Source organism: Neomonachus schauinslandi, chromosome 8, assembly GCF_002201575.2.
Source record: "Neomonachus schauinslandi chromosome 8, ASM220157v2, whole genome shotgun sequence".
Classification (NCBI taxonomy): domain Eukaryota; kingdom Metazoa; phylum Chordata; class Mammalia; order Carnivora; family Phocidae; genus Neomonachus; species Neomonachus schauinslandi.
This window is the reverse complement of record NC_058410.1, coordinates 91,462,820-91,478,148: the sequence shown is the minus strand read 5'-3', so window position 1 is coordinate 91,478,148 and position 15,329 is coordinate 91,462,820. Positions and strand designations below refer to the sequence as shown.

Sequence of the window (15,329 nt, the reverse complement as noted above, 5' to 3'; positions counted from 1 at the left end):
AAAACTGCCTTAATTTTATTGAGAAAACATTACTTCTGGTGATTGGGTTGGATGACTTAGTAAAATTTTTATTTCTGATCCAGCAGGATTCATTTATCTAAAGATATTTACATCTTTAGCACCCACTTGGGTCGGTAACTGGCAGTTTCTACGTCTGACATATACAAAACACAACAGCCCAAGTATAGCTATCGGCCTATGGACTTTGTCCTTGAAAAGCCTGTTGTGACAAGCTTAATTGCTTGTTAGAGATCTCTGTGTTTAAAATTCCCACAGAAATGATGATGTAGCACTGCTGTTTGGTTTCATTATTCATCAAACTGATTTAAAAGATTTGATATCCCCATCACAAGAAAAAAATTTGTAACTATGTATGGGGATGGATGTTAGCTAGACTTATTGTGAGGATTATCTCACAATGTATACGAATATTGAATCATTAGCTTGAACACCTGAAATTAATATGATGTATGTCATTTATATCTCAATAAGGTAAGTACACAGAAATATATAGATATAAAAAAAGACTTCATAAAACTTAAATCAATGTCTTAAGGTATGAAACTTTTTAACGTAGAGCATTAGTTTTAAGCATTTATGCTGACAATTGTATGTTCACAGAAATGTAAATGTGCTCTACATTTTTTAACATTTTTTACAATCACACAAGAAGATTAATTTTAGATATAAAACAAAATAGGCTGTTCTGTAACAGCAAAAGGAAAATAAACTTTTACAATGTTGATAGGGACTGTGCTGTGTCCCTGAATTTTTAGGAAATACTTAAGATTGCCCTCTGCACTGGTATCCAGACACCCACTGGGGTATTTGCTTCTACTAAGTATAGTTGGCATATTATTATACTTTGCAGTCTACTGTTTGTTTCTGGGTTAGTATTGACACATTCAATCTTTCTATCATTGCAATGGTAATATACATACTATATTAAATGCTTTTTTTTTTATTAAATGCTTCTTTAATCAGACTTCCTCATAACCCCAAATCATCATTCTGTTTTGCTGAGAAAAGTAACTTATAGCTGGGCATCTTGTTTAGTAGGAGAAGTCATCTTCCATCTCAGGGCTTTTTCTGGAGCTTAGAGCAAGCATTAGCTTTCAGCATTGGGTTTTCTTACCTCTGGATGTCTGGACCACTATTTGCAAGCATGTTGGCTCAGGGTGGAGACCTTCTGCTAATAAGTGTAGGTGCTGATGCTCCAAATGCAAATCTGTGGAGGTTAGTAGGTCTTCAGGCCACAGGAATCTCTGCACCCATATTGGGATTGACTACTGTTCTCTAAGAGTCAACACCTTTAAACTATTGGGCTGAGTAGACCAGACACCCTCAGCACTACAGTGAACCACCATGGCACAGGACACATATAAACATGGCAGCTGCCAGAGTGACAGGCCCAGGGCTATCCTGAGAGAATTTAGCAAGCTGGTCAGCAAGACCATATTTATATCTGGTTTAAAGTGTGTCCTTTCTCTCAATAGCAAAAGTTTTCTCTAGTTTTTCATCCTTGAAATATGTCCTTTTCAAAATAGAAGAAGATGGTACCTCATCTGAGAGGCTAAGACCTCTGGAAGCTGATTAATGCACTTGTGAGTTTGAGCCCAGCTTTCAGAGCTTGGTGAGCATCGCTGACTGGATACTCCATGTCAGCACTACTTGTGGTAATTACAAGATGTGTGCATCACAAGGCTTGCAACTTGTATCACAAGTTCTACAAGAAAACTGGCTAATACTGATTTGGCTCTGCTTACCAATTGTTGAATTTATATCTTGTCCCAGCAAATTCATTTTTTGAAAAGTCATTACATGAAAAACTTTCACCACTCCAATTAGCATCACTGTGCTGACCAACTTTTGGAGTGAGAGTAGCTGATTGGAGTGAGAGTAAACTGATAAATGTTTTTTAGCTACACTAGTGTTTATGTTGGTCAAGCTTTTTGTTTATTATGAAGTTAATTCTGCCCATGACACACCGTTAGTATTTTCTCCTAGAGTGCCATCAATATTTTAACTTTATCAAAAGTTTTTGTCATATAGAAGTTTTTAATTTTTATATAATGAAATCTATCTTTTTCTTTGTGTCTTGAGTTCCCTGACCTACTTAGGAAGGTCCCTTCCACCCCAAGATTTTTTAAATATTTTTTTTGACATAGCACTTTAAGATCTTTACTCCATTTAAAGTTTATTTGTAAAAGGACATTGTTTCTCAAGCTCTTTAGTTTTCCTTGATTTAGATGGATTCAAAAGTTTCCTAAGCGAGTAATTTCTTTAAAATGAAGATGATTTGGGGGCGCCTGGGTGGCTCAGTCGTTAAGCGTCTGCCTTCAGCTCAGGTTATGATCCCAGGGTCTGGGATCAAGCCCTGCATTGGGCTCCCTGCTCCGCGGGAAGCCTGCTTCTCCCACCCACTCCCCCTGCTTGTGTTCCCTCTCGCTGTGTCTCTCTCTGTCAAATAAATAAATAAAATCTTTAAAAATAAATAAATAAATAAAATGAAGATGATTTTACCTTTGCTTCTGTAAAAGCCTGACACAATTCCTTTTTTCAAAAGTGCTTACTTTGTTTACAGAGTATATGTTTACAAGAATGTTGAATAACTACCCAAGCACTCTAAATAGAAGTACTAACAAATCCTAAAATACTGCAGTACAGTGACTGAGAACACAATTTGATCCCTAAAGCCGTCTCCAATCTACTGCTCAGTGAAAACAGCAAACAAAAGGCCTCAGTGTTAGTAGAAAACCGAGTTCTTCAAAGCAGGTAAAAGTCCTGTTTAGTCCTTCCATAAAGTAGAGAAAGGGTTTCCAGATTATAAGTGACAAAGTTGCCCTTGTGTAGCACAAAACAATCATGATAAGGCTTTACTTCTTAAAGGCCTAAATTATGAAAACAGTGGAGCAACAGAACTGAAAATGAAAAAAAAAAAAAAAAGGCTTTAGCTTTGACGCAAAGAATGACAGCAGTCCTTGACATAACCAAAGATTCTTAATTTTTAAAAACGCTTCCTTTTAGCAGTGACTAACCTTTCATTATCTGTGACAACACATCAAGTGAGCAGCCGTACAAAGGATGCATGTGATTTCGAAATGCCACAACTGAGCCAACTGCAGTTGCCCGCGTATGTAGTATGGAGGCGTGACCAAAAAAGACTATAGGGAGCACGGAGCTTTATCTGCCTCACGAGGTACTCTCCCAGTCTCCCATAGCAAAAGTTTCTCCCCGCTTGAAAGTGCCCCCGGCCATAAGTATTCACCTTGTCCGAGTCTAGGGCCGTGGCATTCAAGGTGTTGAGTCACCGGGTACAGCGGTCGTGCGACATAAATATTATTTGATGACGGAGATCGTAGTGGCGCAGGTGCCAAGGTAAACCGCTGGCAACGATGACTGTGGTTTGACTTAAGGCAGAATAAAGTAGGGTCGGGACTGAGCCACGGTTCTGGCCCTAAAGGGATTGCATTTTAAGTTGAGGCAACTTCAAAGCTCCCCATGTGACATGTGTGCACTCCCCGGCGGTTTGAACTATGAGAGCCAGGGTTTCCAGCGTGATTCCTTCCAGTCGATAGACTGCAGTCTTCTCCCGCTCCCAGCCCTTCCCTACCCCAGGCTTGCTCAGCCCCTGAGTCCCACCACAGCCCCTTCCCTCCCCCGCCCGGGAGATGCTACGACTCCAGCACTTCGCCATTCATCAACCGGTTCACACCGGCAGCGGCCGCCGCGCGGTGACGTCCGCGGGGGGCGGGCTTCCGCCCCCGCTCGTTGGCACTCGGCCGGGGGCCCCCGGCCACAATTGGTGGCCGGGAGTTCGCACGTCGCGCCGGCTATAAAACGGAGGGCTTATGACGCAAGGGCGCCTCGGCGCGCGTATTGGCTCCCCCTACTGCGGGCCGGCTGGGCTACGCGCTCTTCTCGGAGCCGCTCACTGCATGGTAGAGTCTGGTGCCCCCGCCGCCGCCTGCAAAGCCGCCGCCGCCCCGCGACGACCACCGCTACCCCCTGCCCTGCAGCCGCCGCCACCGCCGCCGCCTGTGTCGCCGCCGCCTCGGGACCGGCTGTATGATTAGGCCACAATCTTCAATGAGTAAACATATTCCTGTGAGTATCCGTCGCACCGCCGCCTCTGGGGCCGGGGCTCCCCGACCGGCCCCCCCATCCCCACCGTCGCCTTTGTTCGGAGCCCGGCGTCCGCTCCCCACCGCCCCGGCACGCAGTTCCGGTGGGTCCCTGGCAGGAGGGGGCCGGACTACGGTCCTGTGGCCGGACGGTGGGGCTGGCTGCGGGGAGGCGGACGCTGGGGTCCACGGGGCTGCGGGTTGGCGGTTGACTGCCGGGGGCACCCGCTTCCTTGTCCCTGCCGAGCCGGGGGCGGCCGGGGCAGTGTGGCCGGGCCTGCGCGGCGGGTGGGGCGGTTTCGGCCACCGCAGCGGGCCGGGCGGGGCGGCACAAAAGCCGCTTTGTGACCGCCGCCTCCGCCCTTGGCCCTCCGGTCTGGCGCGCCTGTCCAGGGCCCGGCGGGCTCCGCGGCGTCCCGAGGCGCCTTTGTTTGGCCGAAAGAGAGCGGCCCGCCTGGGAAGCGGGAGACGTGGCCCGGGGTGGGGCAAGGGCTGCGCGTGTCACTGCGGAGCCGGATACGGGGAGGGCGCGGCGGCGGGGTCGCCACCGGACCCGGGCCGGCGTGGGGTAGGCGGGGCGGCCGGCGAGGCTGATAACGGTCTCGGCCGGGAGGTCTCCGGGCTCGGGGGCTGGCACGGGCAGGAGCCTGGTGCAGGGACCCCTGTGCTCCGCGGCCCGGACCGGCGCCCCAGACAAAATGGCTTCGGCGTCCGCGCCTGACTGAAGGCGCGGCGCGAACCCGTGATTGCGGCGCGGAGAGGGGGCGCCGCGGGCGGGCCCCGGCGCGCACCGCTGCGTGCGCGGAGCTGCGGCCATCGGGGGCTTTCCGCGAGCTGCACCCTTGGCGGGGGCTAGAGCGACACTCTGCTAGGTGAGGAGACCGACTCCCTGCCCCGCCCTGCGCCCTTAGTCTCCACCTGGTAATTCGAGCTGTTCCGGATTTAACGCCCCACTTCGGGCTCTGGATAATGGGAACAAGTCGAGTCTTGTCCGTTCTCTGGGGCAAGTCGGTGGAGAAATGGTCTGGGTCTGAGCGCCTTGGAAACTGCCAGGACTACTGTTGCACTGAAGCGAAGGAGTCCACGGCTGGGCACGAGTATGCACTTTCCCTGCCAATCTTTGGGGCCCTGGATGGCGCCTTTTAATCGGGGACTATTTAGAACTGTTCCTGAAATCCTTGGTGTAATATGTTGTTGCCTGCTTTTGGCTTGTGGCAACAGCAGCCGACCAGAGCCAGAATTCTGAGGTTTATCTTCTGTCCGTGGAAGCCTTCTACCATTCCAAGAGTATTAAGTTGTTATTTGCACTGTAGTTGGAACCGTCGACCTGCTTCGGATCCAGATTCTGAGGCAATGCTTCCTGTTACTCTTTTTATACGAATTTTGTTCGATGGCAGTAAATCAGTTGAAAACCAAAAAGCTAGGTCATTCCCAGGAGTAAAGCAGCATTTTACATATCCTCTATAGTAGGTGCATTACTTAAGGTATAGTAGGTCTGGAACAAACTTTACAACGAACTGTTGGTCAGAGTGGTGGTTATACGGATTAATTGCTTTGACTCTGCAATCTGACAAACTGACTTAAGCTTCTGCACAGAAATTGCTTTGTTCCCGCCCCGCCTCCCGTGTATATTATTGTGATTATATGGAATGATAGATGGGAGGGGGAAGAAATGCCTTGGTATTTCTGAGCTGTCTATTATGGATAGTTTTTCCTGTGGCAAGGAAATTGGTAACGAGGGAATGTTATGAGATGTTAGGTAGTTGGGGTCACTGCTCTTTTGGTGGAAGTTCCCCCCCCCAGCCACTGGATGGCTCCACTAAGTGAGTTATTTCTGTTGCTTTCTCTGCTTCCTGATGAACTTGCTTACATGAAGAGATGAGGCCAAAGTCAGTTGTAACAGGAGTTTTAGCTGTTAAATGTGGAAGTCGTGATGTGAAACACTACTGTCTTTCTCATACATCTGCTTTCAATTGAAAAAAGATAGTATCTGGAAATCAGAACACTAAGCCACGAGTCATTGCACTTAACAGCTTTACAAATGACTTCTTTAATTCATTGTATGTCATGGAAAAGCTGCCAGAATTCACTTTTTTATTCTAAGGAAGTAATATTTAGGATTTGAGGTGAAAAGTATAACTGAAATTATTTTCCAGATTATTGCTGTGTTCACTGTAATAGAGCCAAGTTTACTTAATGGTAGTCACTAATGTTTTAACCCAACTAGCAAATACATGAAGGAATAATCTCTGAGGGCTCCTTTGAACAAATTTGGAATAATGAAAGTCCTCTTTCTTCTGGGACAACTTTGTAAGAAATAACTCCTGAGGCTACTTCTTTGTTTTGACAGGAAAATGAACTGGGTTTTTGACTTGCTGTTTTTCACTGATCTGCTAGATCACCATATGAATTCTTCAAAATTAGCAAAATTGTTCTAGAAACTATAGCATGGTGCAAAATGCTATTTAAAGGTACAAAATGAAAATAGTTTGAATTTAATTTTAAGATTTTGAAATGCTTAAATATAAACTAAGGGAATCTTTGGTTAAAAGATTTTATTTGGTAATTTGCCCTTGAGAATACATACAAAGTGTCTGGGGCAGTGGCTGGCATTTGGTACTCTTGTTAACCTGTCAATTTTTCTTATTCCTCTCTTTACTCCTTAGCACACACAAGTCTTTTTTTTTTTTTTAACTTTATTAATGTTTATCCTTGTAATATTTCATATAACAAGTTGATTAACTTCCAGAGACTCAGATAAGGAAAATCTGTTAAAAGGGAATTGTAAATTAATAGGTTAGGGATCAAATGAGATAGTGTATGTGGAAGCATTTGGAAACCAGTTTCTTGTCTTCCTCTTAAAAACATATTGGTTGAAGGGCGCCTGGCTGGCTCAGTTGGTAGAGCATGTGATTCTTGATCTTAGGGTTGTAAGTTCGAGCCCCACGTTAGATGTAAAGATTATTTAAAAATTTTAAAAAATATTAGTTGAGTCTTTAGAGGAGTAAGTAAATTATGCAAGGACTAACAGCTTCCAAAGTTTTCATGAAGTTTACAATATGTAAAAATATTTTCTAAGCTGGAAAAATCAATATAGAAAGTGGTAGATTTTATAACACTGTAAAGCCACCAGCTATTTAAAATGAATAATTAGTAGAAGAGTATGTGTAGGTGATAATGTCTAAATGTAACAGTGGTATTCTTTGAGGGGTCTCTGTATTAGGTTAGTAATTTCAATTTAAAGTAATCTATTTGTGAATGCTTGTTTTATGGTTATTGATTTAATTTGTAATTACCCTTATATTTCTGTGGTTTAAGTAAAAGTTGAAAAGGTGGCTTGGGCCCAAATTTGAAAAGACAGTTGTGCACTTACATGCTACAAAAGCATAATGTTCCTTTGAATTAGGAAACAACTTTTTTCTTCTCTCTCTCTTTTTTTCTTTTAAACAGCAGTTCTGTGGTGTTCTTGGTCACACATTTATGGAGTTTCTGAAGGGCAGTGGAGATTACTGCCAGGCACAGCACGACCTCTATGCAGACAAGTGAACTGTAGAAATTCATTACTACTCCACCAAGAAGCCCCCGTAAGAGTGGTTAACCTGGACACAGAAGTGTTGAATTGAAATCCACAGAGCATTTTACAAGAGTTCTGACCTGGATGGGGTAAACCTCAGTGCACTTCCTTTCTATTGCCTCAGTATTACTGGATTGAAGAATTGCTGCTTCTTGTTAGGAGGTTCATTTCATTTCTCATTACTCCCAACTTCATACTCAAAGCACTGAGAATTTCAAGTGGAGTATATTGAAGTAGACTCAGTTTCTTTGCATCATTTCTGTATTCAATTTTTAAAATTCTTTCATAACCCTATTGAGTGTTTTTTAACCAAATTAACATGGCTCGAATGAACCGCCCAGCTCCTGTGGAAGTCACATACAAGAACATGAGATTTCTTATTACACACAATCCAACCAATGCGACCTTAAACAAATTTATAGAGGTAAGGCTTGATGCTTGTTAATGTCTTAAACTGGTTGCAGTTTAATGGTGAGGTTTTTTATCAAACAGAATAAATAGTAGTTTAGAAAAATTATGTTGGTATGCCTACAGTTGAATTTCAAGAAATGAAATATCAGTTTCTTTAGGTTACAGAAAATTATTTTGTACATTTCAAAAAAGAACATGTACTTGAATTAGTTTGGATTTATAATAAGATCATCTAGTTGTTCATGCCTCACAGTTTATTTAAACCTATATGAGGTCAGCATAACAGTATGATTCTCACTTATAAGAAATTTATAGAAGGAAGACTGCCACTTAGAGATTGTTCATATATCTGCTTAGTCTAATGACTAATACTGTAACCAAAGTTAGTTAATGTCTTGGATCCTTTTTGATGCTTCGAAGCCAATTTTTAGCTACTAATTATAATTAGTAATAATGGATTATGCGTCTTAAAGCTTGTCGTTTTAAATGATGTGGGGTTTTTTACACTGTACTTACAGGATTTTAGAGTCTTTGAATATACCTTTAAGGTTCTAAATTACCATGTGTATTGCCAATGAGCAAAAGTTTAAGTAGTTAATGTAATCAAGTCAAGTTAGATTACTTGTAGTCATGAGTGATTCCTTTGGGTTCTATTTACCTTTGTCTCTGAATTGCTTCTCTCTTTTGTTAGTGCTTCATTTCCATCTAGCCGGTGTTACCATGACTATAAACACCTTCCATGTATGAAGGGCCACAAGATTTTTTTTTTCATTTATTAAAAATATATGTGATGTTTAATATTCCTCTTTTATGCTATTCTAGTGTTGTCGTTTAAAGCAGAATTTCACTTCCCAGAGTTGAATTGTGAATGTGGGTGGTGTGAAAAAATAATAAATAAATAAATAAATAAATAACAAGATTTCACTTTCCTGTTAAACATACATAGGTTATACCATTCATTCCTTGATTTTCTGTTAACTAGCAATACCTTTTGAACACTTGGTGAGCAGTAATAACATGGTTATAAAAACTTCATTAATTATTTTTTATGTATGTTTTATCCAGGAACTTAAGAAGTATGGAGTTACAACAATAGTAAGAGTATGTGAAGCAACTTATGACACTACTCTTGTGGAGAAAGAAGGCATCCATGTTCTCGTAAGTGTTTAATAGTTCTGTGTGTTTGATACTGTGCTACAAAATGACCAACTTCAAAAACCTTGATTATTTTTTTAAGTTATTACGAAAGTATGCAGAATCTTAATTTCTAAATAAAGATGAAAGCTAAGTAAAGCTCTAAAGTAATGAGATCTTTATAAAGATTCGGAATTTATTTGCATTTCATTGACAGTGGGGTTTCATACAACAACACATGTTTAAGCATATTAAAATGCTTTTGAAGACATCTGAGTGGTAGAAATTTAGAAGTATTAGTTGGCATTTATATTAAAAAAATCTAAAATGTTTATTCTTTGACTTAGGATTGGCCTTTTGATGATGGTGCACCACCATCCAACCAGATTGTTGATGACTGGTTAAGTCTTGTAAAAATTAAGTTTCGTGAAGAACCTGGTTGTTGTATTGCTGTTCATTGTGTTGCAGGCCTTGGGAGGTAAGAGAATTTCTTAAATCCATTTAATGGTATTGGTCTTGATTCTAGTAAAAACTTGATTTTGAGTCCAGGAAAAATTCAGTTATCACTTTGTGAGTCAGTTCGCTTTGTTAGGTTACATATTAAATTAAATTTAAAAGGAGGTGAATGTAATAGAATAATGTATTCCAGTACAGCTGGAACTAACAAATGCTATAGTTGTAATTTACACTGGTCTCTGTGGGCACAATTACTTATAGAATTAATTGTGTGTCCTAGGTTATATCAATGATATTGGAATCATTGTCCAAACTCATTGTGAAAAAGAATTATGAATCATTTCTAAGGTGGTTTGCGTTGCATATGGTGTACTTTTGATAGCGTTCTTGATCCTGGAGATTCCGATTCAGTGGGAATTCATTACCCAGTAACACCCAAATATTCATATCCAGATTTGTAAGTCACTATCACTGCGCTCCATCCCCACCACCAAAAAAAAGTTCTTTTCTAGTGGGGAAAAATAAAATGAGCATTGATCGCCCTGGGGGGTTTGGCATGCAACTGTGTCACAGTCTCATTGATAAACAAAAAAGGAAGCAAACATTTCCAGAAGATGTTTAGGAAAAGGAGATCATGACCTTTAAAAAAAATTTTTTTTTAAATAGGAAATATTTTTCACTGCTTGGATTCAGAAAAAATTATCTGCATTTATCAAGATTCACCCCCTTAAATTTTTTTAAGATTGACCTCGAATAATACAAGTCTTAATTTCTAGATTCATTTGTAACAATTAAGGGCATAGTTTATTTTTAGTTCTAGGTAAAGGCCTGAGGTTGGTAGGGAAATGCTGATGCTTTATTCATTTTTTAACAAGAAGTCAACATTTACTATAAGGTATTACATAGGAAGGGTGGTAAATAATAGTAATTTTGGGTTAGGAAATGAAAGTTTGGAGTGTTGAATTTTCCAGGATTTGATTTTGAAAAAAGTGATTTATCAAAATTCTTATCCTACCAGAGCCCCAGTGCTTGTTGCCCTAGCATTAATTGAAGGTGGAATGAAATATGAAGATGCAGTACAGTTCATAAGACAGTAAGTATATAATGAATTTTATTTTCATTTCTTCATTGTCGGTGGATTTTATTACTACAAAAACAGTTTTTCCCCCACAGCCCATCTAACCATTACATTCATTTTTTAAGATAGTATTAAAACCAGGAAGTAAGATCTTATTTACACTCCTTGTAAATGCTCGTATTACAGAGATTCTAATCAATAAGTTGTCTTTTCTCAGATCTCATATACGTGGATATATAAATTTTGACTATTGTAACCAACGCTCAAGATTTAGGACTTTTTAGTATCCTTTTTCCATTCCACATGTATGCCTATCCATAAATTAAGCATTAAGTCACAGCATAATAATCAAAAGATAAATTGCCACGAGAGATGATAATTGTGTATAGCGTAGTAAATGGTAATACCGGGATTTTGCTTTAGTAACTTCATCTTTTGTTTTTCTTCATCTAGAAAGCGGCGTGGAGCTTTTAACAGCAAGCAACTTCTGTATTTGGAGAAGTATCGTCCTAAAATGCGGCTGCGCTTCAAAGACTCCAATGGTCATAGAAACAACTGTTGCATTCAATAAAACTGGGGTGCCTGATGTAATTGCCTTGGAAGTGGAACTTGAAACAGGACCTAATTTGTCATACATACTAGCCAACATGTTGGCTTGGTGATTGAGTCTAATGAAGCTTCCATAGGAGTATTGGAAAGCTGTTTTATCAGGCCACAAGTTTGACAGAATTGCAACCTCTATGTTTGGGTTACGATCAACCTGTTTGGACACTTAGCAAAACATTTTTGCTTTACAGCATTTAAAATGTGCTTATCACTTGTACCAATTGACCTTTCCTGAAATCATGGAGTATTGAGTTATGTCTTTAAATCTATTCCCACGCCAGAATCTTATCAATATATAAGAAATTTAGAAAGATTAGGTGCCAAAATACCCAGCACAATACTTGTATATTTTTAGTATCATACTGAACTAAAATCCCAGGAACTATGAACACTCTGGACCTTATGTGGTTTATTCCTGCAGTCATTTCAAACATAGAAATTAGGGCCTATATGGTTATTTGCCTGCTCACTTTATGTTTACATCTCCCACATTCATACCAGTATACATCAGGTTTGCTCAACTTTTTTTTTTTTTAAACCAAGTTTTACAATGATTATTTCATGTCTTTCTACAAATTTCATTTTGTGCTGTTATAGAAGACCTCCATTTTGAAAATCTACGTTGTACAGAAGCACATGTCTTTAATGTCTCCAGACAAAAAAGCCTTACAGTTAATTTTAATGTTTGCACTTTGGGGTGCAACTTACAGGGAGGGCCTGAAAAAAGAACGGGAGGGGGCTATTAAGTATTTTTAGTAAAATGTTGCCTTTGTCTTGTGCAGAACATGTAGAATATGCTCTTTAATTTAGTAAATATTTTTTTAAAAGGTAGAGATGCTTTGTTATTGTAGCTAAAACAATTCTTAATCATAAAATTTCTGAAATTCTTGTAATTTTTTTTCTTACTTATCTGAAGTTGTTTACCAACTTATTTTTGTTTGAAGTGTGATTTTTTTTTCTTCTCTTCCCAACCTCTCTTGCAAAAAAAAAAAAAAAAAGTGGGTTTCTGCTAATGAATTGAGCAGACATCTAATATTTTATATGCCTTTTGAGCTGTGTAACTTAATATTTGGATACTTGATAATTTGTTTTATTATGTAATTGATAAAATGGTGATGTGTATTAATGTTAGTTCAACCATATATTTATACTGTCTGGGAATGTGTGGTTATAGTTCTGTGGGAGAAATAATTTGTCAGTGTTCACCAGCTTGTAAAAATCTAGTGCGAGAGCTTAAACATCTAAATAAATAATGAAATGCATTTATCATCACTGAAATTGTTTGGCTTAAAGTTAACTTATTTTGTAGAAAATGATAGAAATGAATTATGCTTCACTTAGTGCCATTTGAAGTATGTCCTCTTTTTTTTTTAACAAATGAAGGATTAAATGAAGTTGACATTTAGTAAGCCCTTTATCGACACAATTTGTTACAGTCATGAGAACTGTTTAATATTAAAAGTACTTTCCATTATAGACTTTCATTTTTAAAGGTTTAAATAATTTTGAACCCGTGTACTATGCTATATTGAGAAACTGTAGAGGAAGGCCTTAATTTGAAGCTCAGTTCCACCAAACAATAACTTGTTTTGGGCAACTTCTGAGCCCATTTTCTTATTTGCAAATAATGGATGCCTTTATAGGTTTTGATATTTGAATAGAATATTTGGCACATGAGGGCCTAATAAATGTTAAATTTCTTTCGGTAATCTAAAGTGCTTCCTTTGCATAGCTCATGTTAATCTGAAAGGGACAGATGTCCTTGTCTGATTTTTTTTTAATAGGTAAAACAGATTCAGAAAAAAATGGTACTCCACATTGTATTTTAAAGATTTTGCTTCCATCTCTTTGTGCCAGTTTAGCACCTAATCTACACCTTTTTTGAAACTTAGAGCCAAGGCAAAGGAATAAGGAGGGGTCCCTGGGGACCCTTAGTTCTGTAAATCTTAGATCTTTTGTAATTGGGACTAGTTATTTAACCTGGGTTTTTTGTTGTTGTTTTGTTCTTTTTTAAATGCAGCCTGCCCCTGAAGGTAATTTATAATTTTGTGTAATTGATAACTGATAATTGCTACTATCACACAGCCCATAAAACAGCATTTGTTTATTCAGAGGAGGTGCCATCATGATGAATGAAACATCTTGAGTTTGAAACATTGTTGGTTGCAGTATTGGATTGTATATATATGGTGCTTAAAATCAATTTATAAACCTCATCTGTACAGTATACAAATGATGAAACTTGCTTTTTATCCAAATATTTTGTGTCTTGTAAATATGACTATAGAAATACCCATTATACATTCTGGGAGATTCCTTATATCTAATAAGAAATAAAATAGAAAAAATGAGATCTTGAATATAAGAAGTTATCAGATGGTGTTTGAAAATTTGGTTACTTGGTTTTAGATAACAATTTCCATCAATAGGATGATATAAATAGTGACTAGTTGACTAGGCCTGTCTATAGGAACCATAATGCTGACAAGTAAGTAATGTGATTACTGAATCATAACAAGAGAATGCAGTCCTTTAGTTGAAAGCAAAACCTAGAGACATATTGCCAGACTAACCAATTAATATAGCTATTATGATAGCTACCATTAAGGATCTTTTTGTCAGGTAATTTTCATAATTTGATTATCTTAAAATCCTGTATTTTCCCAATTTTATACATAAGGGCTATAAGCCTCCAGTTAGGTGACTATCTGATAACTAGAATGCAGGGATTCAGGGTACCTGGGTGGCTCAGTCAGTTGAGTGACTTGCTTTCAGCTCAGGTCATCATCTTGGAGTTGTTGAATTGAGTCCCCCCTTCTGGCTCCATGTTCAGCAGGGAGTCTGCTTGAGATTCTTTCCCTCTGTCGCTTGCCCTACTCTCAAAATCTTTTTTAAAAAAAATGCAGGGATTCAAACATGTGACTACTACACACAGCTATGATGACATATGCCTGACCTTTTTTAATGTAATCATTGTTAAAGGTTTTAGGAGTTCTTGAACTGCCTACGGAACTCACTTTCTTTAAAGAAGTGTGAATACCATGTGATTGTGTAAATTTCTTCATTTAGATTGAACCTTCTCCCTTTTTTTACAAGACCCTTTTTGAAGTAAATCAGGATAGGCTAAGATAATGCTGCAGAAATAACCAACCCTGAAAATTATTTAGATATTCCTTACTTGAGCTTCATATCCATCCACCCAAGCTGATGGAGCATCTTCTCTCTAGAACAGTGCTAGTTGTGACAAAAGGCCAAAAGGGCTTTGATAATTAAGTTCTTGGCTAAGAAATCATAACACATACCCAACTCATGGGATAGAACCGGTTACATAGCCACCAGCACGAAAAATGCAATCCTACTGTGCTGAAAAGCTAGAAATTTACAGCAGTGATTGCTACCACATCAGAGTTTATAAACTTACTTATGTTTTTTTTTTTTAAGATTTTATTTATTTACTTGAGAGAGAGAATGAGAGACAGCACGAGAGGGAAGAGGGCAGAGGGAGAAGCAGACCCCCTGCCGAGCAGGGAGCCCGATGCGGGACTCGATCCCGGGGCTCCGGGATCATGACCTGAGCCGAAGGCAGTCGCTTAACCAACTGAGCCACCCAGGCGCCCTCACTTCTGTTTTTTATTTATTTTTTAAGTAAGCCCTATGCCCGTAGGGCTTGAACTCACAACCCTGAGATCAAGATTCACATGCTCTACCCACTGAGCCAGCCAGGTACCCCTAAAGTAAATTTGTTTTTTGAAGAGTATATCCACAGTAACATCCCACATAACTGAAATATCAAGCATAGGGGATAAAGTTCCCAAGCAACCAAAATAGATGTCATGAAGTTTAGGCATCCAAGTGTGTGCTTATTAGGGAATCAAAGGTGCTTATTTAAGCCTATTTAAACTTATTTTAGAGTAACTTTAGCCAGCATTTGTAATTTGGTTTCCTG

The 15,329-nt window shown here is 39.5% G+C and overlaps 1 protein-coding gene across 3 annotated transcripts; it reads left to right on the top strand.

The window, feature by feature from the left end:
- Positions 1-3,815: 3,815 nt before the first annotated feature.
- On the top strand, positions 3,816-12,655 carry PTP4A1 (protein tyrosine phosphatase 4A1). 3 transcript variants are annotated; one of them, XM_021691953.2, is made up of 6 exons: positions 3,816-4,107; positions 7,575-8,122; positions 9,175-9,267; positions 9,591-9,721; positions 10,718-10,792; positions 11,231-12,655. In XM_021691953.2, the coding sequence occupies exons 2-6, from the start codon at positions 8,018-8,020 to the stop codon at positions 11,346-11,348; spliced, it is 522 nt and encodes a 173-aa protein (XP_021547628.1). In that variant the 5' UTR covers positions 3,816-4,107; positions 7,575-8,017; the 3' UTR covers positions 11,349-12,655. The 3 variants fall into 3 exon arrangements, with proteins under 3 accessions (XP_021547628.1, XP_021547631.1, XP_044773251.1); XM_021691956.2 differs by lacking the exon at positions 3,816-4,107 and adding an exon at positions 5,006-5,840; XM_044917316.1 differs by lacking the exon at positions 3,816-4,107 and adding an exon at positions 5,014-5,474 and having other exon boundaries at positions 7,578-8,122.
- Positions 12,656-15,329: the final 2,674 nt, after the last annotated feature.

What these genes read in the sequence shown, in the direction of transcription:
- PTP4A1 (XM_021691953.2), top strand. Translation starts at nt 8,018, where the DNA reads ATGGCTCGAATGAACCGCCCAGCTCCTGTGGAAGTCACATACAAGAAC. An exon ending in AAGAAGGCATCCATGTTCTC is followed by an intron (nt 9,268 to 9,590) that starts GTAAGTGTTTAA and finishes TCTTTGACTTAG; the next exon opens with GATTGGCCTTTTGATGATGG. An exon ending in GCAGTACAGTTCATAAGACA is followed by an intron (nt 10,793 to 11,230) that starts GTAAGTATATAA and finishes TTCTTCATCTAG; the next exon opens with AAAGCGGCGTGGAGCTTTTA.